This window comes from Loxodonta africana, chromosome 19 (assembly GCF_030014295.1).
Source record: "Loxodonta africana isolate mLoxAfr1 chromosome 19, mLoxAfr1.hap2, whole genome shotgun sequence".
NCBI lineage: Eukaryota > Metazoa > Chordata > Mammalia > Proboscidea > Elephantidae > Loxodonta > Loxodonta africana.
The window spans coordinates 39,741,732-39,766,866 of record NC_087360.1 but is presented as its reverse complement, the minus strand read 5'-3'; the positions used below and the strand labels follow the sequence as shown (position 1 = coordinate 39,766,866).

Sequence of the window (25,135 nt, the reverse complement as noted above, 5' to 3'; positions counted from 1 at the left end):
TATTTCCTATATTTTTTTTTATATAGTAAAATCTGTTGCATATTTAGTATTCTGTTCCACTGTTTGTCTATTCCTATTCCAATTTTATGCTGTCTTGATTAGTCTTCTTTTTCATAACCTTAAATCTAAATTCAGACTTTACACAGTCATGTGAACCTTAAGATAATTTTATCAATTAAAAATTGTACTTATAATTGAAAGTACAGTCAATATATATAAGGAATCAGAAGGTCAGTCAATAAAGAGAAGAAATTAAAACAATTTTAAGACAACACTACATAAAACTTTGTGGCAACAAATTGAAATATGTAAAGGAAATTGAAAATCTATAAATTATATAAATCATCAAAATGGATGCAAAGAGAAGAAAAAATATGAATAGATCAATTTCTATAGAAGAAATTGGAAGTGTATTTAAAGATCTACTATCTAAAAGAGCCCCAGGAACAGACGACTTAACAGCTGAGTTCTAGCTAGACTATAAAGAACAGATAATTCCAATGTTATTAAACTATTCAAGACCATAGAAAAAAGAAAAAGATCCAGAGATCTCCCCAATGTATTTTATGAAGCCAGCATCATATTAATGCTAACACTTCACAGACAAACCACAGTTGGAAATACAGATTTTAATTCTAAATAAAATATTAGCAAGCATGGTCCATCCAAGTGTTACGAAGAATACCACCCAGTGCCGTCACAAAGAATAATACACCTCAATAAAATAGCTTTATTCCAAGAATGCAAAAATGTTTCCATGAGAAATTTTATCAACATAATTCATTACACCAACAAATTAAAGGAGGAATTAACATATTATAGATGCTAAATAGGCACTAGGAGCCCTGGTTGCACAGTGGTTAAAGCGCTCAGCTGCTAGCCAAAAGGTTGGCAGTTCAAATTCACCAGCTGCTCCATGGAAGAAAGATGTGGCGGTCTTTTTCTATAAAGATTTACAACCTTGAAAACCCTATGTGACAGTTCTGCTCTGTCCTCTATAGGGTCTCTATGAGTCAGAATCAACATCAATTTTTTTTTTTTTTAATAAGTACTGGATAAAATTCATTAGGGGGCAGTGGTAGTTCGGTGGCAGAATTCTCGCCTTCCATACAGAAGACCAGGTTTGATTTCGAGCCAATGCACTTCATGCCAGCCACCACATGTCTGTCAGTGGAAGCTTGTGTGTTGCTGTGATGCTGAATGCATTTCAGTGGAGCTTCCAGACTAAAGACCAACTAGGAAGAAAGGCCTGGTGATCTACTTCCAAAAAGAAAACCTGTTGCCATTGAGTCAATTCTGACTCATACTTCCAAAAATGTTAATGAAAACCCTACATATCACAACAGTCCCATCTGCAACCAACCTTAGGGATGATGCAGGACTAGGCAGCATTTCTTTCACTTGTGCGTGGGGTCACCATGAGTCGGGGGCTGACTCAACAGCAGGTAACAACAACAAAATTTAGTAGCCTTTCCTAATATAGGCCCATAATCCCTTATCCAAAATTCCAAAATGCAGAAGTCTCTGAAAATTGAAATGTTGCTTGAAGTTTGACACCAAAATTTGGTGGTAAAGCTGTTTAAAGTAACAAGAAAGAACTACTTAAATACAAAAAGTATTGTTCTTTACAAACTTAAAGTATTAGATGTTTTATACAAAGGCATACTCAAAAATACTTGTGAATTATTTGTTGCTGTGGTTCTCTGACCTATATTCAAAACTATTATAAGCCTTTTCTTTTTTCAAGATTTGTTTGAGGAGAAATGACATGAAGTACTTGCTTTAAACTTTCTGGATGAAATGCATTATTGTGTCTCATTGAATCTAAGACATCACTTACTGGATGATTTAGATGACTAGCATATATCATTAAAATGAGGGGGGGGATGCTGCCAGTTACACTGTGAATGACCATCAATTACAAGACATCCCAATTTCAGAGATGTGAAAATATCACCATTAACTAACAACATGGCTCTTCATTCAAGAGTGGTGAGTTCCCTTCTTGCTTTATAAATTTATCAGTCTTGAGGATGGGTCAGCTGTGAGGTAGTAGAGTATGGGGGCTCTATGGTCAGACTGACTGGACCCCAGACCTCATTCTGCCACTGCCCAGTTCTTTGACCATGAAAAATTTATTTAACATCTCAAACCTCAGTACTGGAACAGTAATAATACCTACTTATACTAACTTGCAGCCCTAGTGCTGTAGTGGTTAAGACATTGACTGCTAACCAAAATGTTGGCGGTTTGAATCCATCAGCTGCTCCTTAAAAACTCTATGAGGCAGCTCCATTCTGTCCTATAGGATCACTATGACTCAGGATTGACTCAATGGCAACGGGTTTGGTTTTTTTTTTATATACTTAATTTATAGAATTGAAAAGATTATATGAGATACAGTTCATAAAGTACCCAGCAAAGAGTGAGCACTTCCTAAACAGTAGCTCCAGAGATGAAGGTGATGATGACGATGATGATCTTAAAGATTCTTTACCCAAGAAAAATCTTTACCATATTTTCCCACCCCTGAAGAAGAATCCCGGATATTACTGAGAAGCTACAGTAGGCCTTGGATGCCTGTGTCAGTCTGCCCTGAATTTATAGCCTCTTTTTTTTTTTTTTTTACCTGAAAATCTGAGCTGGAAAGAACTTGAGATGCTCTAACAAAGCCCTTGCCATTTATGAAGGAGCACACATTGGCTCAGAGAGGAAATATGACTTTCCCAAGTGAAGCTAAGGAAAGAAGCCCACTGCTGTCAAGATGATTGCAACTTGTAGTGACCACATGTGACTGAGTAGAACTGCCCCATAAGGTTTCCAAGGCTGTAAATCTTCTGGAAGGAGACTCACACATCTTTCTTCCCAAGGTGGGTTTGAACCCCCAGCCTTCTGGTTGGCAACCAAATGCTTTAACCACTGTGCAACCAGGGCTCCTCCAAGTAACACTGCCACCAGCAAAATTAAGACTAAAACCCAGACCGCCAGAGACATTGGTGAGGTTCTTTCTAGAAAAACACATGGCCTCCTGCCAAGGCTATTGTCCCCAGAGCACTAGGATGCCCCCCAGCAGTTTCTGGCAGTTGCCTCAGGCCAGGTGATCTCTTTGTCCTAAATTCAGTCCTTTCTTCTCCCTGGAGCGCTTCACTCTGCTCTGGAAAAAAGACAAAAGCAAGGTTAGATCACCCAACCACTTGTAAATCCATGTTCTGATTTTGAGGCCTTCATTGCCCCCACTCCCACCCCCCCCCAATTGGTCCCCTTAAAAGGGGTTAGGGAACATTATGCTGAGTGAAATTAGTCAGATGCAAAAGGACAAATATTGTATAAGACCACTATTATAAAATCTTGAGAAATAGTATAAACTGAGAAGAACACACACTTTTGTGGTTATGAGGGGGGAGGGAGGGAGGGTGGGAGAGGGTTATTTACTGATTAGTTAGTAGGAAGGTCAGCTCAACTGGACTAGACCAAAAGCAAAGAAGTTTCCGGGATAAACTGAAGGCTTCGAAGGTCAGCAGAGCAAGGGTGGAGGTTTGGGGACTATGGCTTAAGGGGACTTTTAAGTCAATTGGCAAAACAATTCTATTATGAAAACATTCTGCATCCCACTTTGAAGTGTGGCGTCTGGGGTCTTAAATGCTAACAAGCAGCCATCTAAGATGCATCAATCAGTCTCAACCCACCTGGATCAAAGGAGAATGAAGAACACCAAGGTCGCACGATAACTATGAGCCCAAGAGACAGAAAGGGCCACATGAACCAGAGACTTATATCACTCTGAGACCAGAACTAGATGGTGCCTGGCCACAACCGATGACTGCCCTGACAGGGAGCACAACAGAGAACCCCTGAGGGAGCAGGAGAACAGTGGGATGCAGACCCCAAATTCTCATAAAAAGACCAGACTTAATGGTCTGACTGAGACTAGAAGAATCCCAGCAGTCATGGTCCCCAAACCTTCTGTTGACCCAGGACAGGAACCATTCCCGAAGACAACTCATCAGACATGGGAGGGACTGGACAATGGGTTGGAGAGAGATGCTGATGAAGAGTGAGCTACTTGTATCAGGTGGACACTTGAGACTGTGTTGGCGTCTCCTGTCTGGAGGGAAGATGGGAGGGTAGAGAGGGTTAGAAACCTGCAAAAGGGTCACAAAAGGAGAGACTGGAAGGAGGGAGCGGGCTGACTCACTAGGGGGAGAGTAAGTGGGAGTATGGAGTAAGGTGTATATAAGCTTATACGTGACAGACTGACTTGACTTGTAAACTCACTTAAAGCACAATAAAAATTATAAAAAGAAAAAGAAAGAAAGGGGGTTAGGGAGCTCTTCTGTACAGAAGATTTGAAGACCTACTTGTCTTACATCATCAATCTGCTATTTACTCTCCAACAGGATGGGAGTGGTGAGCAGCAAAAAGCAGGTCAAGGAGAAGGATAAGGGCCGATGGAGCCCCTTGAGGATCAGCACCCAGAGCAAGGCTCCCCCACCACTGCCACCCCTGGTGAGTGATCAGCCCCATTCCTAGTTGGAGAGGAGGAGGAGGGAAAGCATGGAACATGTGGTTCCCTGGAGTCTGCTGCATGCTTCCTCCCTGCCCCAGTGCCATCTCTAGATAATTCAGGGCTCCTACAAATAGGCCCCTTTCGACTCCCCCAACACACAGCAGTGTGGCAGTGCAGTAGAATGTTTAGCAGCACGGGCTCTAGAGCCAGAGTGCCCAAGTTTCAATCTATTAATTGCATGTTTTGAAGTAAGTCATTTAACTTCTTTTTGCCTCAGTTTCTGCATCTGTAAAATGGATATAATAAAAGTACCTCCCTGACAGGGTTTTAACAAGTTGCAGCGAGATAGTGTATTGCTTTTAGCACAGGACCAGGTACATGGTTATAAAAAAAAAACTGTTGCCATTTTTTTTTAGCCCCCAATAATTCTTGCCCATTTTTCATTTCCCAAGGGCAACCTTGACAGGGGAAAGAAATCAAAGTGATCAGTTGAGGAGAAGGTGTGTTGGAGAAGGGTTTGGGGGCATTTAGCAACATCTTTTGCCTCAACCCCTACCCAGAAGCTCCTGGATAGCACTGTCCTCTGTGTGGCATTGTTACCAGCATTTCAAAGAGCTTCCTCTCTGGGCTATGAAGCATACGGGTTGGAAGGTGTCTCTCCTCACCTCCAGAGCAGACCCTTGGATTTTCACGGAACGCCATAGGCATTTTAAACACGGAAAACTTTCCAAAGGAAGAAAAAAAGTAAAATTTCAAATGAAAAAGAAAGTTTTATCACTAGGGGATTCATTTTTCCTATCATGCAGCTCTGGTTTATTTACAATGCAGTTAGCACCCTGTGGCAGCCTGGGCTCTCCCCAAACATGCACTTTTAGATGACTGTTCATGTCCTCCACTGCCACTACTGCTGACCTACCTATCGCCTTTTGCTTTGGAGTAGTTGAGAGTCATGTCTGGCATCCCCTCTCCTGCCACTCTACCTCCACATGTATGTCCAAGTGGCTTGTCGTGGGTGGCGATTGTTAATTCCATTTCGTAGATAAGCCCAGGCACTTTATCTACCTGCTTCCCAAGTTAGCACCAAGCTCGGCATGTAACAACTTGTGGTTAGACATTGTGGAGTCAATTCCAACTCATGGCAATCCCGTGTGTGCAGAGTAGAACTGCCCCGTAGGGTTTTCAAGGCTGTATGACCTTTTGGAAGAAGATCACCAGGCCTGTCTTCTGAGGTGCCTTTGGGGAGGGGTTTGGACCTCCAGTCTTTCTGTTAGTAGTCCAGTGCTTAACTATTTGTGCCATTGTGCCACTCCTACATAACAACTAGATATATATTAATGAATGAATGATGGATTGGGAAAACTCGGACTTAGGAAGATTAATCTTTCCAAAGTTACATGCTAATAAGTAGCATAGCCTGGGTTTTTTTAACTTTAAAAAGTCATATTGTATATTAATTAAGAGAAAAATAATTACTCATTATCCCACTACCCAGACATAACCAGAGTTAGCACTTCAGAGCTCCTGCCTCCTGACCCTTTTTCAATACATTTTTTGTATTATTTGTTTATATTTTTAATGGAATCATACCAAACATACCATTTTGCAAAATGCTACTTCAAAATTGTGTTCAATAAACATAGAATACAAACAATAGAATATTTGTGACACATAGGTCATCAAGTTAGAATAAGAATAAAATGAATACCTGTGCCATCAGAAGAAATAGAAAGTGACTAGCTCTTTGAAGCACTTTGCTCCCTGTCCCGCCATCCCCTTCACTCCTAGGCGCCATTGTTACAAAAGTGTTTATCGTTCCTTGTCTTTGTGTTTTTATTTTATCACATGTGTATATTCTTAAACAATATTTAGTCTAAATTTGCATTTTTTGAACTTTAAATTAATTAGCTCAAGCAGCATGTATTTTTCTGAGACTTGATATTCACCTCAACTTTATGTTTGTGAGATTTATCCAAATTGATGCACGCAGCTATAGTTCATTCATTTCCACAGTTGCATGGTATTTCATTCTCTGACTATCCCTCACTTTGTCTATTCTCTTCACACTGTTCATCAGGGTTATTTCCATCTTTTAAATATTTTTTTCTTGTTTTTAATTTTTATTGTACTTTAAGTGAAAGCTTGCAAATCAGTCTCTCATACAAAAAGTTATACACACCTTGCTATGTACTCCTAGCTCCTCTTCTCGTAATGAGACAGCACATTCCTTCTCTCCACCCTGTATTCCCTGTGTCCATTCAACCACCTCCTGCCCCCTTCTTCCTTCTCATCTTGCCACAAGACAGGAGCTGCCCACATAGTCTCATGTGTCTACTTGATCCAAGAGGCTCACTCCTCACCAGTATCATTTTCTGTCCTATAGTCCAGTCTAATCCCTGTCTGAAGAGTTGGCTTTGGGAATGGTTCCTGTCTTGGGCTAACAGGAGGTATGGGGACAATGACCTCTGGGGTCTTTCTAGTCTCAGTCGGACCACTAAGTCTGATCTTTTTATGAGAACTTGAGGTCTGCATCCCACTACTTTCCTGCTCCCTCAGGGGTTCTCTGTTGTGTTCCCTGTCAGGGCAGTCATCGGTTGTAGCCGGGCACCATCTAGTTCTTCTGGTCTCAGGCTGATGTAGTCTCTGGTATACGTGGCCCTTTCTGTCTCTTGGGCTCTTAATTACCTTGTGTCCTTTGTGTTCTTCATTCTCCTTTGCTCCAAGTGGGTTGAGACCAATTGATACATCTTAGATGGCCGCTTGCTAACGTTTAAGACCCCAGATGCCACTTTCCAAAGTTGGATGCAGAATGTTTTCTTTATAGGTTTTGTTATGCAAATTGACCTAAAAGTCCCCTGAAACCATGGTCCCCAAACCCCTGCCCCTGCTACACTGGCCTTCAAAGCATTCAGTTTATTCAGGAAACTTCTTTGCTTTTGGTTTAGTCCGGTTGTGCTGAACTCTCTTATATTATGTGTTGTCTTTCCCTTCACCTAAAATAGTTCTCATCTACTATCTAATTAGTGAATACCCCTCTCCTTCCCTCCCACCCCTCTCTTGTAACCATCAAAGAATATTTTCTTGTCTGTTTAAACTATTTCTTAAGTTCTTATAGTAGTGGTCTCATACAATATTTGTCCTTTTGCAACTGACTAATTTCATTCAGCATAATGCCTTCCAGATTCCTCCGTGTTATGAAATGTTTCAGGGATTCGTCATCATTCTTTATCGATGCATATTATTCCATTCTGTGACTATACCATAATTTATTTACCCATTCATCAGTTGAAGGGCACCTTGGTTGCTTCCATCTTTTTGCTATTGTAAAAAGTGCTGCAGTGAACATGGGTGTGCATTAATCTGTTCATGTAAAGGCTCTTATTTCTCTAGGATATATTCCAAGGAGTGGGATTGCTGGATCCTATGGTAGTTCTATTTCTAGCTCTTTAAGGAAGTGTCAAATCAATTTCCAAAGTGGTTGTACATTTTACATTCCCACCAGCAGTGTATAAGTGTTTCAATCTCTCCACAACCTCTCCAACATTTATTATTTTGTGTTTTTTGGATTAATGCCAGCCTTGTTGGAGTGAGATGGAATCTCATTGTAGTTTTGATTTGCATTCCTCATGTATCTGTTACCTGTCTGAATGTCTTCTTTGGTGAAGTGTCTGTTCGCATCCTTTGCCCATTTTTTAATTGGGTTATTTGTCTTTTTGTTGTTGAGTTTTTGTGGTATCACGTAGATTTTAGAGATCAGATGCTGATTGGAAATGTCATAGCTGAAAACTTTTTCCCAGTCTGTAGGTAATCTTTTTACTCTTTTGGTGAAGTCTTTGGATGAGCATAGGTGTTTGATTTTTATTTTTTTCCCAGTTATCTAGTTTCTCTTCTGGTGTTTGTGCATTGTTAGTAATGTTTTGCATACTGTTTATGCCATTGTCCTTATTTTTTCTCCCATGATCTTTATCATTTTAGATTTTATATTTACTCTTTGATCCATTTTGAGTTTGTTTTTGTGCATGGTGTGAGGTATGGATCTTGTTTCTTTTTTTGCAAATGGATATCCAGTTATGCCAGCACCATTTGTTAAACAGACTTTCTTTTCCCCATTTAATTGACTTTGGGCCTTTGTCAAATATCAGCTCCTCATATGTGGATGGATTTACGTCTGGATTCTCAATTCTGTTCCGTTGGTCTATGTATCTGTTGCTGTACCAGTACCAGGCTGTTTTGACTACTATGGCGATATAATAGTTTCTAAAATCTGTAGTGTGAGACCTCCCACTTTGTCCTTCTTTTTCAGTAATGCTTTATTTATCTGGGGCTTCTTTTCCTTCCATATGAAGTTGGTGATTTGTTTCTCCAACTCGTTAAAAAATGTCATTGGAATTTGGATCAGAATTGCATTGTATCTATAGGTTGCTTTTGGTAGAATAGACATTTTTACAATGTTAAGTCTTCCTGTCCATGAGCTAGGTATGTTTTTCCACTTATGTAGGTCTCTTTTGGCTTCTTGCAGTAGTGTCTTGTAGTTTTCTTTGTATAGGTCTTTTATGTGTCTGGTAAGATTTGTTCCTAAGTAAATGGTGTTGATTTGGTGATTTCCTCTTTGATGTTCTTTTTGTTGGTGTAGAGGAGTCCAACTGATTTTTTGTATGTTTATCTGCTTTCCTGATACTCTGCTGACCTCTTCTATTAGTTCAGTAGTTCTCTTGAGGATTCTTTAGGGTGTTCTGTGTATAAGGTCATCTCATCTGCAAATAGAGATACTTTTACTTCTTCCTTACCAATCTGGATGCCCTTTATTTTTTTTATCGACCCTAATTGCCCTGGCTAGGACCTCCAGCACAATGTTGAATAAGAGTGGTGATAAAGGGCATCGTTGTCTGGTTCCCGATTTCAAGGGGAATGCTTTCAGACTCTCTCCGTTTAGGAAGATGTTGGCTGTTGGCTTTGTATACATGCTCTTTATTATGTTGAGGAATTTTTCTTCTGTTCCTATTTTGCTGAGAGTTTTTATCATGAATCAGTGTTGGACTTTGTCAAATGCCTTTTCTGCATCAATTGGTAAGATGATGTGGTTCTTGTCTTTTGTTTTATTTATATGATGCATTACATTAATTGTTTTTCTAATGTTGAACCATCCCTGCATACCTGGTATGAATCCCACTTGGTCATGGTGAATTATTTTTTTGATATGCTGTTGAATTCTATTGGCTAGAATTTTGTTGAGGAGTTTTGCATCTAAGTTCATGAGGGACATAGGTCTTAATTTTCTTTTTTTATGGTGTCCTCACCTGGTTTTGGTATCAGGGATATGCTGGCTTCATAGAATGAGTTTTGGAGTATTCCATCCTTTTCTAAGCTCTGAAATACCTTTAGGAGTAGTGGGGTTAACTCTTCTCTGAAAGTTTTTTAGAAGTCCCCAGTGAAGCCATCTGGGCCAGGGCTTTTTTTTGTTGGGAGTTTTTAAATTACCTTTTCAATATCTTCTTTTGTTATGGGTTTATTTAGCTGTTCTAACACTGTTTTTGTTAGTTTAGGTAGGTAGTGTGCTTCTAGAAATTCATCCATTTCTTCTAGGTTTTCAAATTTGTTAGAGTACAATTTTTCGTAGTAGTCTGATACGATTCTTTTAATTTCAGTTGGGTCTGTTATGATATCATTCATCTCACATTTTATTCAGGTTATTTACTTCCCCTCTTTTTTTTCTTTTGTGGGTTTGGCCAATGATTTATCAATTTTGTTAATTTTTTCAAAGAATCAGCTTTTGGTCTTGTTAACTCTTCCAATTGTTTTTCTGTTCTCTATTTCATTTAATTCTGCTCTAATTTTTATTATTTTTTTTTCCTCTGGTGCCTGAGGGGTTTTTGTTGTTGTTGTTGTTACTCTGTTTCTATTTGTTCAAGTTGTAGGAATAATTCTTTGATTTTGGCCCTTTCTTCTCTTTGGATGTTTGCATTTATTGATATAAATTGACCTCCGAGCACTGCTTTAGCTGTGTCCAAAGGTTCTGATAGAAAGTGTTTTCATTCTCACTGGATCCTATGAATTTCTTTACTCTATCCTTAATTTCTTCTATAACCCAGTTGTTTTTGAGCTGGATATTGTTCAGTTTCCAAGTGTTTGATTTCTTTTCCCCGCTTTTTCTTTTATTGATTTTTACTTTTATAGCCTTATGGTCAGAGAGGAAGCTTTGTAATTTTTTGATGTTTTGGTTTCTGCTAAACTTTGCCTTATGACCTAATACGTGGCCTATTCTAGAGAATATTCCATGTGGATTGGAAAAGAAGGTATACTTGGCTGCTGTTGGGTGGAGTGTTCTGTATATGTTTATGAAGTCAAGGTGGTTGATTATGGCATTTAGATCTTCCATGTCTTTATTGAGCTTCTTTCTGGATGTTCTGTCCTTCACCAAAAATGGTATGTTGAAGTCTCCTGATATAATTGTGGAGCTGTCTATCTCAATTTTCAATGCTGTTAGAGTATGTTTTATGTATCTTTCAGCTCTGTCATTGGGTGTGTAAATATTTAGGATGGTTATATCCTCCTGGTACATTGTCCCTTTAATCATTACATACTATTCTTCCTTGCCCTTTGTGGTGGATTTCACTTTAAAGTCCATTTAGTTAGAAATTAATATTGCCACTCCTGCTCTTTTTTGATTGTTGTTTGCTTAATATATTTTTTTCCATCCTTTGAGTTTTAGTTTGTTTGTGTCTCTAAGTCTAAGGTGTGTCTCTTTCAGGCAGCATATAGAGGGATCTTGTTTTTTTAATCCATTCTGCTATTTTCTGTCTCTTTATTTGTGCATTTAGTTCTTTTACATGCAGTGTGAGTATAGATAGGTATGAGTTTAGTGCTGTCATTTTGATGTCTTTTTTTGTGCGTTGTTGATGGTTTCTTTTTTCCACTTAATTTTTTGTGCTGAGTAGTTTATATAAAAAATATATATATTTTTTTTTCCTCTTATTTGTTGTTGTTGATTTTGTTTCTGCAGGGTCTTTTTTTTTTGTATTTTATTTTGGTGAGTAGGGGTGTTAGTCTCCTTTGTGGTTACTTTAATATTTACTCTATTTTTCTAAGTTTAAACCTAGCTTGTATTTCTTTATATCACCTTGTCTCCTTCTCCATATGAAACACCTATGACTACATTTCTAAGTCCCTTTTTATTGTTTTAGTGTTGTCTTCTTTTACATAATGACATTGCTGTTTACCGGTTTTGAGTGTTTTTTTTTTTATCTTGATTTATTTTTGTGATTTCCCTATCTGGGTTGACATCTGGTTGCTCTGTCCTGTGTTCTAGTCTTGGGTTCATATCTGATATTATTGATTTTCTAACCAGAGAATTTCCTTTAGTAGTTCTTGTAGTTTTGGTTTGGTTTTTACGAATTTCCTAAACTTCTGTTTATCTGGAAATGTCCTAATTTCACCTTCATATTTGAGAGACAGTTTTGCTGGATATATGATTCTTGGCTGGTATTTTTTTTTCCTTCAATGCTTTATAGAAGTCATCCCATTGCCTTCTTGCCTGCATGGTTTCTGCTGAGTAGTCAGAGCTTATTCTTATGACTCTCCTTTGTAGGTGACTTTTGTGGTTTATCCCTAACTGCTCTTAAAATTCTCTCTTTATCTTTGGTTTTGGCAAGTTTGATTATGTCTTGGTGACTTTCTTTTGAGATCTACCTTATGTGGAGTTCAATGAGCATCTTGGATAGATATCTTCTCATCTTTCACAATATCAGGGAAGTTTTCTGCCCACAAATCTTCAACAATTCTCTCTGTATTTTCTGTTATCCCTCCGTGTTCTGCTACTCCAATTACTCATAGGTTATTTCTCTTGATAGAGTCCCACATGATTCTTAGGGTTTCTTCTTTTTTTTAATCCTTTTATCTGATTTTTCTTTGAATATATTGATGCCAAGTGTTTTATTTTCAGTCTCACTAATTCTGCCTTCGACTTGCTCAGTTCTACTGAGTTTCTATTGAGTTGTCTAATTCTGTGATTTTATTGTTAATCTTCTGAATTTCTGTTTGCTGTCTTTCTATGGATTCTCAGAGCTTATTAAGTTTTTCATTATATTTTTGAATAACCTTTTTAATTTCTTCAACTACTTTATCTGTGTGTTCCTTTGGTTGTTCTGTGTTTTGCCTGATCTTCTTTCTGATCTCCTTCCTGATGTCTTGAAGAGTTCTGTTATTAATCTTTTGTATTCTACATCTGATAATTCCAGAAAAGCGTCTTCACCCAGAAGATTCCTTGATTCTTTGTTCTGAGAGTTTGTTGACACCATCATGGTCTGCTTCTTTATGTGAGTTGATATTAACTGTTGTCTCTGTGCCATCTATAAGTTATTGTATTAGTTTATTTTATGTTTGCTTACTGTATCCTAGCTTCTTGCTTTGTTTTGTTTTGATATGCCCAGGTGGGTTGCTTGAGTGAGCAAGCTTGATTATTTTTGCCTTTGGAGCTCTAACATCCTGTCACCAGACAGCTAGAGCTGTTGTCAGGTGTATGAGCTTATGAGTTCATTGACTTTTCTTGTGTGGATTCAGCTCAGGTGTCCAGGTAGCTGATCATCAAGTGTGTGGTACAGGCTCTGTCCTACTGTCTTAGAGGGACTGGGGTGATTTGTGTAGGTACAGGTACCTGCTTGCTGCAGGGGATCATGCTCTTAACAAGGCAGGGGGCTGACAACCATTCCCTGAGTATCTGTGAGGAAAGCAAGTCCCTGTTCCCTACAGAGCACAGATAAGTAGGTTCTGCAGATGGAACATGGGCACACAATGCTTTTAGTTGTAAGTACTGGGAGGTACCAGCTATCCTTGGACCTCTGTTGTGGGTGGCTAGGTGACATGGGTGGAGCCACCAGTCCTTAGGCCCCTGATGTGGGTGGGTGAGGACCCTGTTTAATAGGCAAAGCAGTGTCAAACTTCAAACACCCACCTTTCCACCTCACAGCTGAAACAGTTGCAGTCTGCCAACAAGGGCCTATTCTCCTGAAATAGGCTTAGACACGTCCATGCAGGGGGGAAAGGCATTGAAAGTCCATGGACCATTTATGCCTGGACGGGAGCCGCTTCTGTCCTGAGCTCCCCAGCTTAGTGGAGCTGGCAGATTATATTTTCCCCCAGTTGTGAATTTATTCCTTCTGCAAGGCTGGAAATGGCTCAGGATACTCAGCAGGACCTATCTCAGGCCCAGGGAAATCCACAGCCACTGAAGCTGGTTTGGGGGCTGGGGGTCCAGTAAAATATACACAAGTACTTAGCTTCTGCCGAGAGTGCCGTTTTTACTTGGTTCTGGAGGTGTGATTAGGCTGTGCAACTGGCTGTCTCTCCCTGAGGAAACTGCGTCCAGAATGCCACCACCAGCCCTGCCGTGTTTGCTTCAGGGAATGGTGCCTGAGGGCTCCTGGTGATTCAGGTTCAGTAACTCCTCTCTGCTTCTGAACCATCTCTCCCTACCTGCCACTTAGTCTGTTTTCTAACTTTGCCTTTGATGTTCAGGACTCCTAGCTTGTAATAAATATAATCATTTTACTTGTTTTTCAGGTCTTTGTTGTAAGAGGGATCACTGGAAGTGTCATCTTGGTCCTGCCTCCCCATCTTTTAAATATTTTTATGTGTTATTAAAACAAGGTGCATTCTTGTATATATCTTCTTGTATACCTATGCAAAAGTTTCTCTACATGTTATATTCCTAGGAATATATTTCTTCAGTTTTAGGGAAACATTCTTTTTTAAAAATTTTCCCACACCAATAAATTCCCTTTTGCAACTTTACCTTTTGATGGTAGATCTAGATTTTAATCTATAACGTGGGCTTTCCACCCCACTTCACAACTGTCTCTTATCAAACAGCTTCCAGCATTCTTGCAAGTTGGGGCACCCCACATCTTCTTCTTCTAATCATGCTTATGGTCAGTGCAGAGATGGTGTATGGTCTGGGCAGGGAGGGGTATGAGGGCGGCATTGAGACCCTGGGGAATTGCTGTGGTATGTGTAGAATTTACCTGTGCAAATACCAAATGTGGCTGCCTTTGTCGGACACAGAAGATCCCGAGAGGAATCTAGGTGACATGCTCAACAGGTTCATTTTACTTGGCCTTGCCCAGTATGCAGGGTGTTGGACTAACATAGAGTGTTTCTGCTCAAGGTCGTCTTTAATCATCTTGCTTCTCCACCTGCAGACAAGCACCTGGACCGAGGTAAGAAAGGGGTGGTTTGAAAAGCTGTGGCTCAATACGCACTCTCTCCCAGACCATGCTTTGTGGAGTCAGAGCAGCCTTCCCAAATAAAACAAGGTAAAGGCCCTCCGTGGTCAGAGAAGTGAAGATTGGGTGGGGGGAGTCTGGGAAGTGGCTCATCTCTATCCCTGGCTCCACCTGCCCCTTGAGGTCCTCCAGCCTTCCCAGATAAAACAAGGAAAAGGCCCTCCGTGGTCAGAGAAGTGAAGATTAGGTGGGGGGAATCTGGGAAGTGGCTTAGCTCTATGCCTGGCTTCACCTGCCCCCTTGAGGTCCTCCTGTGCTTGTCCTCCAAGCTCAATTTTCTAGATAGGATTAAAAAAAGAAAAAAGACTTTACAACTATAAAAGAGAACAAAAAGTAAAGAGTTATAGGAAATATAAACATCATTATCAAACCCAAGCTTTAAAAATTCTAACTCCTGACCTCAAAAGGGTAGAACGAATTGCTATGTGTCATTACCTCCTAGCCCTAAGTTTGTTCCATGTAGAGGGTACCATCTTGTTTCCCAACACTTTCCCAGCCCACTTTCAAAAGGTTACCTGCCAACCCTCTAACCACCCACACCACCCTCCCATCAACCCCAGTATCCAGCTTCTAATCTGATGGTGACCCAATGAATGTCTTCACTTTTCCTGACCCAGGGGATCAATGCATCAGCTGAGACTCAGCCCACTTAGAGGCCACTCACCTGATGTTCAGCATTAGCTTACAAGAGAGCATGATCCCAACCTTTTAATCCCCCAGCTTTCTCATGACCCAGCTTATACATAGCAACTGGAAGGGTCGGTCTTCAACAATCAGGGCCTCATTCATTAATTCGTTCACACAGCACACATGGAGCACTACTATTTGCCTGGCTCTGCTCAAGGACTGAGGAAGGAGTAAAAATGAGTAAGATATGAGTCCTCCCCTGAAAGAGCTCAGAGGCTAGGGAACTCATGAGCAAAGAGCTGTGGCCAGTTAGTGACTTCACGTGGTTTTCCTTGTTCTGCTGGTGATCACCATTAACTTCCATCAAGGGTCTTGGTTTACATCTCCAGCAAAGAAGCCCAGGGCAAGAAAATAAACTAATTTCATTTGGAGCAAGAACTTGAATATTAGAACCAGAGGGACCACCATCATCTATTCCAACCCCCTATTTCACACAGAGGTGAGGTGATTAGCCCAAGATTATACCACTGGCCATATTCTCCTAGAGAAGTTAAGTGGTGTCCTTTGGGTCCGCAGAGCTGTGCAGAAAAGCCCCCGCTCCTGTTAGCAGTGGTCATTTGAAAGACTACTTGCCAATTTCCTGAGCCCTCACCCACCTATTCCAGGGCACCACCAGCAAGTCAGAGGGCCAGACAGGCCCAGAGGTGCTGCCAGTCAAAAGCACTCCAACTCCAACTGTATGGAAAGGTTAGGACTAAAGCTGTCAAATTACAGGACTACTGTCCCTTGGGAGAGAAGTAAATAGGGCAGATAGGGAAGGGAAAGAAAAGGAGAAGCTCACTTGCCTCAGAGATAGGGTGAAGGGAAAGGGCAGGATGAGGAATAAGCCAACACTGCTTCCCCAAACTTAAGTCTGCAGCCATCAGATGCCTAGCAACACCTGTGTAGTGCTGCCGATCTTTCTAGATCTTCTGATTATTGACTCCCGTACACAACAGCCCTGTCCAGTGCTCAGGGCTTTTAAGTGGGGTCCAGAAGGAAAGACAGGGTTGGCTCTGAGTGGCAGACAGCAAGGTCAGGAGGTCAGTCTTCCTGACAGGAATTTCCTATACAGCATTGGTGAGTGAGAAGGTGCACCATGCTACCCTTCTGTCCCTGCTAGTTCCTAACTCTCCTAGTAGCCAGAAGATGGCTCAGAAAAGAAACTTATCCCACTCCTGCCATCACTTCAGTAGGCTCAAGTGGTGGCCATCTTTTCCTTGTGCATTCTAGAGGAGCATTTTGTGGTGGCTTTGTATGATTACAACGCAGTGGATGACCAGGACCTACAGATGCTGAAGGGAGAGAAGCTGCAGATCTTGAAGGAGTAAGTTTCCTTAATGTCACCCCTTAGTCAGAGGCCTCTGTAGCTGTTCATCCCAGCAGTACTTCCACCCATCCATCTACCTCACCTTACCCCACCCTCCCTCCATGGCTGTCTCCAGAATATCCTCTTCATTGTCCTGTTCCCTAGCCCAATCGGCCAGCATTTTCTTCAACTTGGCCTAATTGTATTCCTTCCATATATTGTCCAAAGTCTTTTGCTGAGGTAGTTTCCGTTTGCTATCCTCTGCTTTGCTGTTAAAATCCTACTTATCCTTCAAAACCCACCTCAAATGTCACCTCCTCCATGCAGCCTTCCTGACCCCTCAGGCAGTGTAAGCCTCCCATATCTGCCCCTACAGCACTTGCTTGCTGCTCCATTAGAGTCTTGTATTTGAATCAGTCATGTCCATCTTTGTCTCTCTTGCTGGACAGAAGTCTCACACAGGATTCCACATGTGAAATCAGCTTTAGCTTATTTCTAGTGTTCCTTCTCAGAAATTCCACCAAAGTCTGCTGCCTTCCAAATGCTGGATTTGTCCTTAGAGCACTGAGGGGTTGATTTTGTTTTTGAAGTCGTGCAGTGGTGTTGGGCCAAGAGCATTAAAGCTCCAACCTCTAGACCACACATGAGCTGCCCAGTTCCTCCTGTTTTTGTCTTTCCCAGGCCAGTCCCAACACACTCACTAAATTCTAAACAGTATCTGTAATTTTGTCCCCTTTATCAAGAGGAAAGCCTACTCACTAGAAGACAGGTGCCTCTTGGGTTTGTCAGACTGTCTGGGTAAACTCTTCCCTCTAGAGACTGCATCATCCCCCTTCCTGCCCTGGACCAGGAGTACCTTTAGTCTGTGGGTGCTCACTAAAGTAGAAATAACCCAGACAGCCACCGCATCAGTGAGCAATTTGGATAAGTTACATCTTATCTGCCAGACTGTCTATTTTCATGAATTCTCTGCCTCCCAGAGATGAAGTCATACTGTGAAGGACTGTGAGTTGTCCCATGGAAAGGCCCATGTGAGCCATTATCCTATTTCTGTTTTCTCCCTTCTCCCTCTTAGAACTGGAGACTGGTGGTTGGCCAAATCACTCATCACTGGAAGAGAAGGCTATGTGCCCAGTAACTTTGTTGCCCGAGTAGAGACCCTGGAAGTGGAAAAGTAGGTAGACAAGCTTGAGTCTCCTTCTAAGCAGAAGTAGTAATCACTGCTTTTGCTCTGAAGGTTACTCTTAGGTGGAATCAATAGTGGGCTAAAAAGTGAACCCTTGTGAACCCAGGAGGGAGGGAGCAGAAAAAAGGCAGGGAACTGAAACTGCTGGCAAAGGATTATTTACTGGTCCCAGATAACAACACTCCTGAGTTTGAATCACTGTGTGATACTGAAGGAGTTCCTTCCCTCCTCTGCACCTCACTCTTACCATCTGTAAAATGAGAACTGCTCTTTCCTTGGGTTAACCAGTTGCCATTGAGTTGACTCTGACTCATGCCAACCCCATCTCTGTCTGAGTAGAACTGTGCCCCGAGGTTTTCAATGGTTGATTTTTCAGAAGTAGAACACCAGGACTTTCTTTCAAGGTGCCTCTGGATGAACTTGAACCTCCAACCTTTTTGTTAGAAGCTGAGTATGTTAACTGTTGGCACCACCCAGGGACTTTTCCCATGTGTCAGGATGGCTTGAGAGCCAACAGTGGGTGGTGTGATCACCAAACAGTCTTCCAAGGCCTCCAGTGATGTCTGCTGTGGGAGGGTTTCTTGTCTGCCCACACCCAGCCCTGCCTGGTGCCCCAGTGTGAGCATTTCCATGTGAGTCTGGGACAGTGTACAGGACAATGTGGCACTGCTATACTGAAGAATCATGTGCAGCCTGGGCATCCTAAGTGGGGAACATAGTGGCAACCCCTACTCTGAGAGTCTCTGGCAGTTTGTTTCAGAGATTCAAGCCTAAGGAGGCAACAATGAGTACCTTGTGGGGAAGGTGTTCAGGTGCATTTTTCCAAAGCAAAATTAACAAAAGTCACCCAAATAATGTTCTCATTTTCTTTTAAAGAAAACAGTAAATCCACATGCTGGTAGAAAAATGGAAGGGGGTACAGGGACCAGAGGGGCATTTAATTTACTAAGATATTTGATTTCTTGGTGAAAGAGGCATTGCTTAGGAGGGAGGTTTGGATAAGAGTATTCCAAGAAGCACAGCCACTATTTGAGGTTTACCTGCCTTTTCCTTTTTCCAGGTGGTTCTTTAGATCAATTAGCCGGAAAGATGCTGAGAGGCAGCTTCTGGCTCCAATCAATAAGGTTGGCTCTTTCCTTATTAGAGAGAATGAAACAAATAAAGGTAAGCATGGTAGCCCACACACCCTCTTCTCTGTGTGTCTCCCAGGCAGGAGAGTTTAGTGAGGGTGATGAGCACCCAGGGGCAATCTCTAAATTGCACCCCCCCTCAATTTCAAGATGAATAGGTGTTGATAGCAGTAAAGGTGAAGAGTCAGCAGAAACGCCTTCTCCCTCTTGTTTGCTGTCTCAGTCAGACATCTTTCACATTTGTGGCACCCTGGAACGTCATTCTGTGTCTCATCTGGTGCTCCCTTGGACTTGTGCCCAGGGGATAGTGTGCCCCCCCTTGCTACGCCACTGCCCCCAGTAATTCCACACCAGAGGCCCTACTTCCATGGAGGGAACACCAGCCCAGAGAACCTCAAAGCTTCTGGGCCCCAAGCCTGTCTCTCAATATAGACCCTGCCTGGACAGCCCAGTTGTGTTTTTTCTGTTTTTTAGCTTTATGCAAATGGAGTCATACTGTTTTTATTTTTGCGTGTCTTCTTTTATTCAACATTGTGACAATCGTATGTTGTTGAGTATGTTATTAGTCTGTTCACTTTCCTTGCTATATAGAATCCAGTGTGTAAATATTCCATAATTTATGTATCCATTCTACTGCTGACAGACCTTGGATTATTTCCATTTAAGACTATAAACACACTGCTATATGAACCTTATTATGTATGCCTTTTGGTACACATTTGCACTAGATTTAAGATTTAGACCTCTGAAATACTAGGCCAACACCCCCATGTGAAAGATGAGGAAACTGAGACCCAGAGAGAGGAAATAGCTCACCCAAGGCCAACAGTGAGTAAATATCGGAGCTCAAAGTGTCAGTGTATGAACCTGCTACCCCTGCTTCCGAGAGCAGCATTCCTTCCCTTTACTGTGTCGCTTCCTGGCCCTCTCTTGTACCCACTGGCTGTAGCTTAGAGATGCACACTGAGAGGTCTTGTTTTGGAGTGCTGAGGAGAGTGTGTGTGTGTGCGTGTGTGCGTGCGCGTGTGTGCGCATACATGTATGTGTATGCATGTGCATGTGCGTGAGGGGTGATGTTGCTTGAACAGCCTTGCAACCCTGGCTCCATCTGGCCAATTCTCAGCTTGGGCTAGCTCCCTGGGGTAAGAAGATAGGAAGAGATGGGCCAACTCTTAAAGAGCCCCTTCCTCCCCCACATGGAGGTCTGAGGGCCCCTTTCCTCCACCATTTTGTTAATGAGATGGAAAAGCAGCAGTTATGTTGATGAGACCTACAAGATCACATGGTGTCTTAAGCCAATCTCTTTTGAGATATACAAGAGAGAAGTAAGCAGAGAGACACGGGGACCTCATACTACCAAGAAAGTAGAGACAGAACCACGCGTCCTTTGGACCTGGGGCCACTGCACTGAAAAGCTCCTAAACCAGGGGAAGATTGATGACAAGGGGCTTCCTCCAGAGCCAACAGAGAAGAGAAAGCCTTCCCCTGGAGCTGATGCCCTGAATTTGGACTTGTAGCCTACTAGACTGTGAGGGAATAAATTTCTCTTTTTGGAAGCCATCCACTTGTGGTATTTCTGTTACAGCAGCACTAGATGATTAAGACATCTACTTCTTAAAAATTAGCTATTGAAAACCCTATGGAGCACAGTTCTACTCTGACATACATGGGGTCACCATGAGTCACAGTTGATGTATGGCAACTGCACATGAAGCTCAAACTAGTTTACCAACCTAAAGGCAGGTGGTCCTTTCCATGTTAAGAACTCGTAATTTCTGAGAGCCAAGCCCTGTATGCACAGCGCAGCCCAGATGGACCATGGAGGCAGGTGGATCCAGGTTTTGTGAACCTGAGGTTCTGGAGGCCCTCTTTAAGAGCAATACAAAACTGTAGGAACAAATATGAGAGATAAGATCTTAGAAGAGCCCAGGCAAGTGAGGGACCCTAAATTATAAGCTTCAGCAGCTTCACAGAAAATATGACTATGTGGAGGCCAGCCAAGTTTTCTTGGCTTATTGCTGGGCACTTCGCTCAGTTTGCAGCCTATGAAATGGGAAGAGAAGTTCTTTTGCTCACTACAGTGGTACGGATGAAGGAACTCACCACAGCCAAGCTCTTTTGTTCCTTATAGGCTGGAGGGCACAATTGCACCAACCTGGGGTGGTAGGGGGTTTGGGAGGGAATAGTTTGCAGCATTTGGACTGGGGCCAGGGATGTGGATTGACTGTGGCAGCAGCAAGGTTCACTGACTGAGCGGACAGCCTCTCATCATTCTCTTTTGCATGTAGGTGATGAGAAAGACACATTGGCTAAGAGAAACAGGACAGGAGAAGGGTCTGAATAGGGGTGGTGGTTCTGACAGGAGAGGAAAGATGGCTTAAGACCAACAGAACAAAATGGAGTGTCCACACCCCAGAAAAAGAGATGTCCAAGCCTGAGTCCTGGTGGGAAAGTGTGGAATTGATCATGGTAGGCTCATCCTCAAGGAAAGGACCTGGGAGCCCTCAGCTCAGTCCCCAAACCTGCCACTGACTAGCAGAGTAACCTTTGGCAAGCAACATCATCCTTCTAGGCCTCAGCTTCCTCATCTCTCAAATTAGAGTTTGAAGTGCATCCATGGTACCCAGAGAGCTGCACAGAGGCATTTTATAAAAACATCAAGATAATGAAAGAAGTTTCTCAATATGAAAATTTGCCACCTAGTTCTCAACCCTTGGCTTCTCCTACCACTTGTCTCCAGGCAAACATTAGCATAGATGACAATATAAATGGACAAGCAGCAAAAGAATATGAGCAGATATACTGGAAACCATTTATTATACTTTCTTCCAAGGACGTGGGTGCTTGAGGTTGTGATTTGCTACTGTATGTGGGAGTATAGCCCAAAAATAAATAAATTAAACTTCTAGGCCCTACAATGACCCTACATTTCTCAATATTTTGTGGCAAAGGGGTCCAGAGAGACCAGGTGCCCCAGTGGAGGGCCTGTGTGATTACTAAGAGGCTGTCCCACCTGCTCCGGAGTTCTGTGATTCCATACCTGAGTTTTGCAAGCTTTGGGGGCAATATCAAGGACAGGGTCAGGTGAAGATGACAGGGAAGACTTCCAGGAGGGCTGAAGTCAGGTGAGGAAACTTACAATGGTAGTGGCCAAAATGGAAAGTAGAATTTGAGGAACTTTTTTCAGTGAATTGAAATGAAGCCCAAATACCAATCCTAATAGTTCATCTTACTTTTCTTATGGGTGTGTTTTATTAACCCTCTAGGTGCCTTTTCCCTGTCTGTGAAGGATGTAACCACCCAGGGGGAGGTGATCAAACACTATAAGATCCGAGTGCTGGATGAAGGAGGCTATTACATCTCTCCCAGCATTACTTTTCCCTCGCTCCAAGACCTGGTGCAGCACTATTCTAGTAAGAGCAGGCATCCCAAGTGGCAGAGGGAGGGTTGTGACAAGGGACCCCTTTTATCTCTCGCTAAGATCCCAAGATTATGTGAATCATTTGTGCCACATAAGGAGGGAGGATTATCCCAAAGCTGGACCTAAGGCAGTTGGCAACTCTCAGAATAATGATTCAATGTTGGTGATCCCATCTAACAGCTCAACATGCGACCACATGGAAAGTGACAAGTATTTTACATCTAAATGTCCTTAGAGAGAGCAAGTCATTGATAGATGCACTGCTTTATGCAAAACTAATGAAAAGAGCTGAATGTGTGTGTGCTGACAGGTGGGGCTAGGGGAGATGATAGTGGCAACATGACTAGGAGAGGTGTGCATCTTTGGCTGCTCTGGTAACTTCCAGCCCCATCTCTTTTTTCCCTAATGCAGAGAACGGGAATGGTTTGTGCCAGAGGCTGATGCTGCCCTGTGTGAGCCTGGCTCCTCAGAAGCCCTGGGTCCAGGATGAATGGGAAATTCCCCGGCAGTCTCTCAAACTGGTCAGAAAACTCGGATCCGGGCAGTTTGGAGAAGTCTGGATGGGTAAGTATATGGCATGCCAGAAGCCTCTCTCCCTACCCTACGTCCTTAAATATAGAAGGGGCAACTGAAGGCAAAAGTCCCGGTATTTGCACAGTACATCATACTTTTTGCATAAAGACTTGTGAGGAAGAAAGGACAGAGGCTCAGATACCCATTTTACTGATGAAGTCATCAAGGCAGAGAACATTGAAGTGACTTGCCCACAGTTGCTATAATTTATCCCATAGTCATGGTGGTGGAGTAGGAATAGAATGCAGCTCTCTCCGCCCCTAAATTAGTTCCCCCCTTTGTTCTTTTCTGCCCGGTGCTAGCTTTGCCATTGACTTGTGTGTGAACTTGAATGTATTGCTAACTTTTCTTAGCTGTGGCTCTTCTATATGTAAATAATGTTATACAGGGAAGAACAGTGAACTAGGAGTTCAAGCGTCTGTTCAAGGCCAACCACTGGCCAATTAGTGCCTCTGGCCAAGTCACTTAACTCCCAGGTGCCCACATTTTCACATTTAAATTGTATTTGATGACTGCTCCCCTGCTGACCATTGGCACTATCAGAACGTAAAACATTCTGCTTTGTTTTATTCCTGGAATGGTCCATGTCTCTGGGGCATGATTTCAGGATAGGATCCTGATGCCTCCCCATACCCTCAAGCACCACATGGCCAAGGCCTGAGATGCCTCTAGCAAGGGCTCCACTCTTTATCCGGGGTGTTGGGTCCCTGTTAAAGTTCAGCTACCCCGAGAAGGGAAAGTAGAAGTGTATTCATCTTCCCAACTTGACTAAGGCTGGGAGGGTGTGAATGGGGGCCCGAATGGGGTGAGGAGGGAGTGTGGAGATATAAGTAGTTTAAGGAGCAGAAAGGAATGCCACAGAGGCATAGAAAGAAGTTAATGAGACCCACAAGCCACCTCTGCCTCCTTCATAATGTTACCACAGGCCGTAATGCTTTTTTCCATAATCAAACTATTATGAGATAGAAGAGATTCATTACGTAGGGGATAGTGAAAGGGGTAAGAGCAAGGCTACATGAAGGATGTAGCCCAGGCCCTGCATATGGGGACAAAGAAGTAAAAAGGCAAGGTAAATTCCTCAACTGCCTGAGGCACCAATATATCAAGAAAGCCTGAAACAGCTTTGGTATCTCACACAGCGTAAGCCTGGCCGCTACCCCTGCCTTCAGAATCTGCACATTCAACCCAGGACTACTTCCGTAGTGGGCCTCTCTGGCTTCAGTCTCCTGATCTATAGAATAGAGACAGCACCTGGAAGCTTTTCTGTAGATTTTGGTTACAGGAATTGCCTCTGAGCAACCTGTCAGCCTTCTTAATGGCTTCCTAATTCTCTCTCCTCCCCTGGGCTTAGGTTATTACAAAAACAATGTGAAGGTGGCCATCAAGACCTTGAAGGAGGGAACTATGTCTCCTGAAGCCTTTCTGGGTGAGGCCAACATGATGAAAACCCTCCAGCATGAGAGACTGGTCCGTCTCTACGCCGTGGTCACCAAGGAGCCCATCTACATAGTGACCGAGTACATGGCCAGAGGTGGTACACTCCACAGGAGTTTATTCCTTTACTGAAGCTGGGAGGCAAGGGGAAGCGTTCAAGCTTGGGGGAGTAGAAGTCTGAGTATGATCCAGCTGCCGTGGATTTGGCTGGCCAGAGGATCTCCAGGGGGATGGCTGTGCCATGGGCAGATCTAGGGAGTTGCAAGTATATGGGAGTAAGAAGAGAAACAGAGGGGTAAATTCTTATAGAGCTCTGTCCTCAGTTCAGGAATAGTTCAACCAACATTTTTGGAGTGTCTCTTCCGTGCCCAGCCTTATTTCATGCCTACTGGGGAAGACAGAGCACTGCAAAGTCAAAAGAGCAGTAGGCTGGGCATCTGAAGATAGGGTTCTAGTTCCAGCTCTACCACTAACGAGCCACGGGACCCTTTACAACTGTGTGAACATTTTACAACATGCATGAAAAGAGAAATTGGGCTAGATGGCCTCTGAGGTCGTGGTGTAGCCAAGTGCTCATGGGAGTAGTGACCCCGGGATCAGGCTTGTGTCTTTGGTAGAGGTTGAGGGGAAATAAG

The 25,135-nt window shown here is 42.6% G+C and overlaps 1 protein-coding gene across 13 annotated transcripts in view; it reads left to right on the top strand.

Annotated features, from left to right (window-relative positions):
* The window catches only part of BLK (BLK proto-oncogene, Src family tyrosine kinase), an 89,659-nt gene that overhangs the window by 51,395 nt on the left and 13,129 nt on the right, over window positions 1–25,135 (top strand). For 5 of the 13 annotated variants that reach the window (XM_003412346.3, XM_064272614.1, XM_023550954.2 and 2 more), the window contains 8 exons: window positions 4,398–4,506; window positions 14,664–14,715; window positions 16,681–16,774; window positions 17,832–17,930; window positions 19,003–19,106; window positions 22,339–22,485; window positions 22,905–23,057; window positions 24,418–24,597. In XM_003412346.3, coding sequence (XP_003412394.1) covers window positions 4,399–4,506; window positions 14,664–14,715; window positions 16,681–16,774; window positions 17,832–17,930; window positions 19,003–19,106; window positions 22,339–22,485; window positions 22,905–23,057; window positions 24,418–24,597 — 937 coding nt within the window. In that variant the 5' untranslated portion in view covers window position 4,398. Of the gene's footprint in view, window positions 1–2,638; window positions 2,871–4,397; window positions 4,507–14,663; window positions 14,812–16,680; window positions 16,775–17,831; window positions 17,931–19,002; window positions 19,107–22,338; window positions 22,486–22,904; window positions 23,058–24,417; window positions 24,598–25,135 lie in introns of those variants that run through there. The other 8 variants (XM_023550958.2, XM_023550957.2, XM_023550956.2 and 5 more) reach the window with 6 other exon arrangements.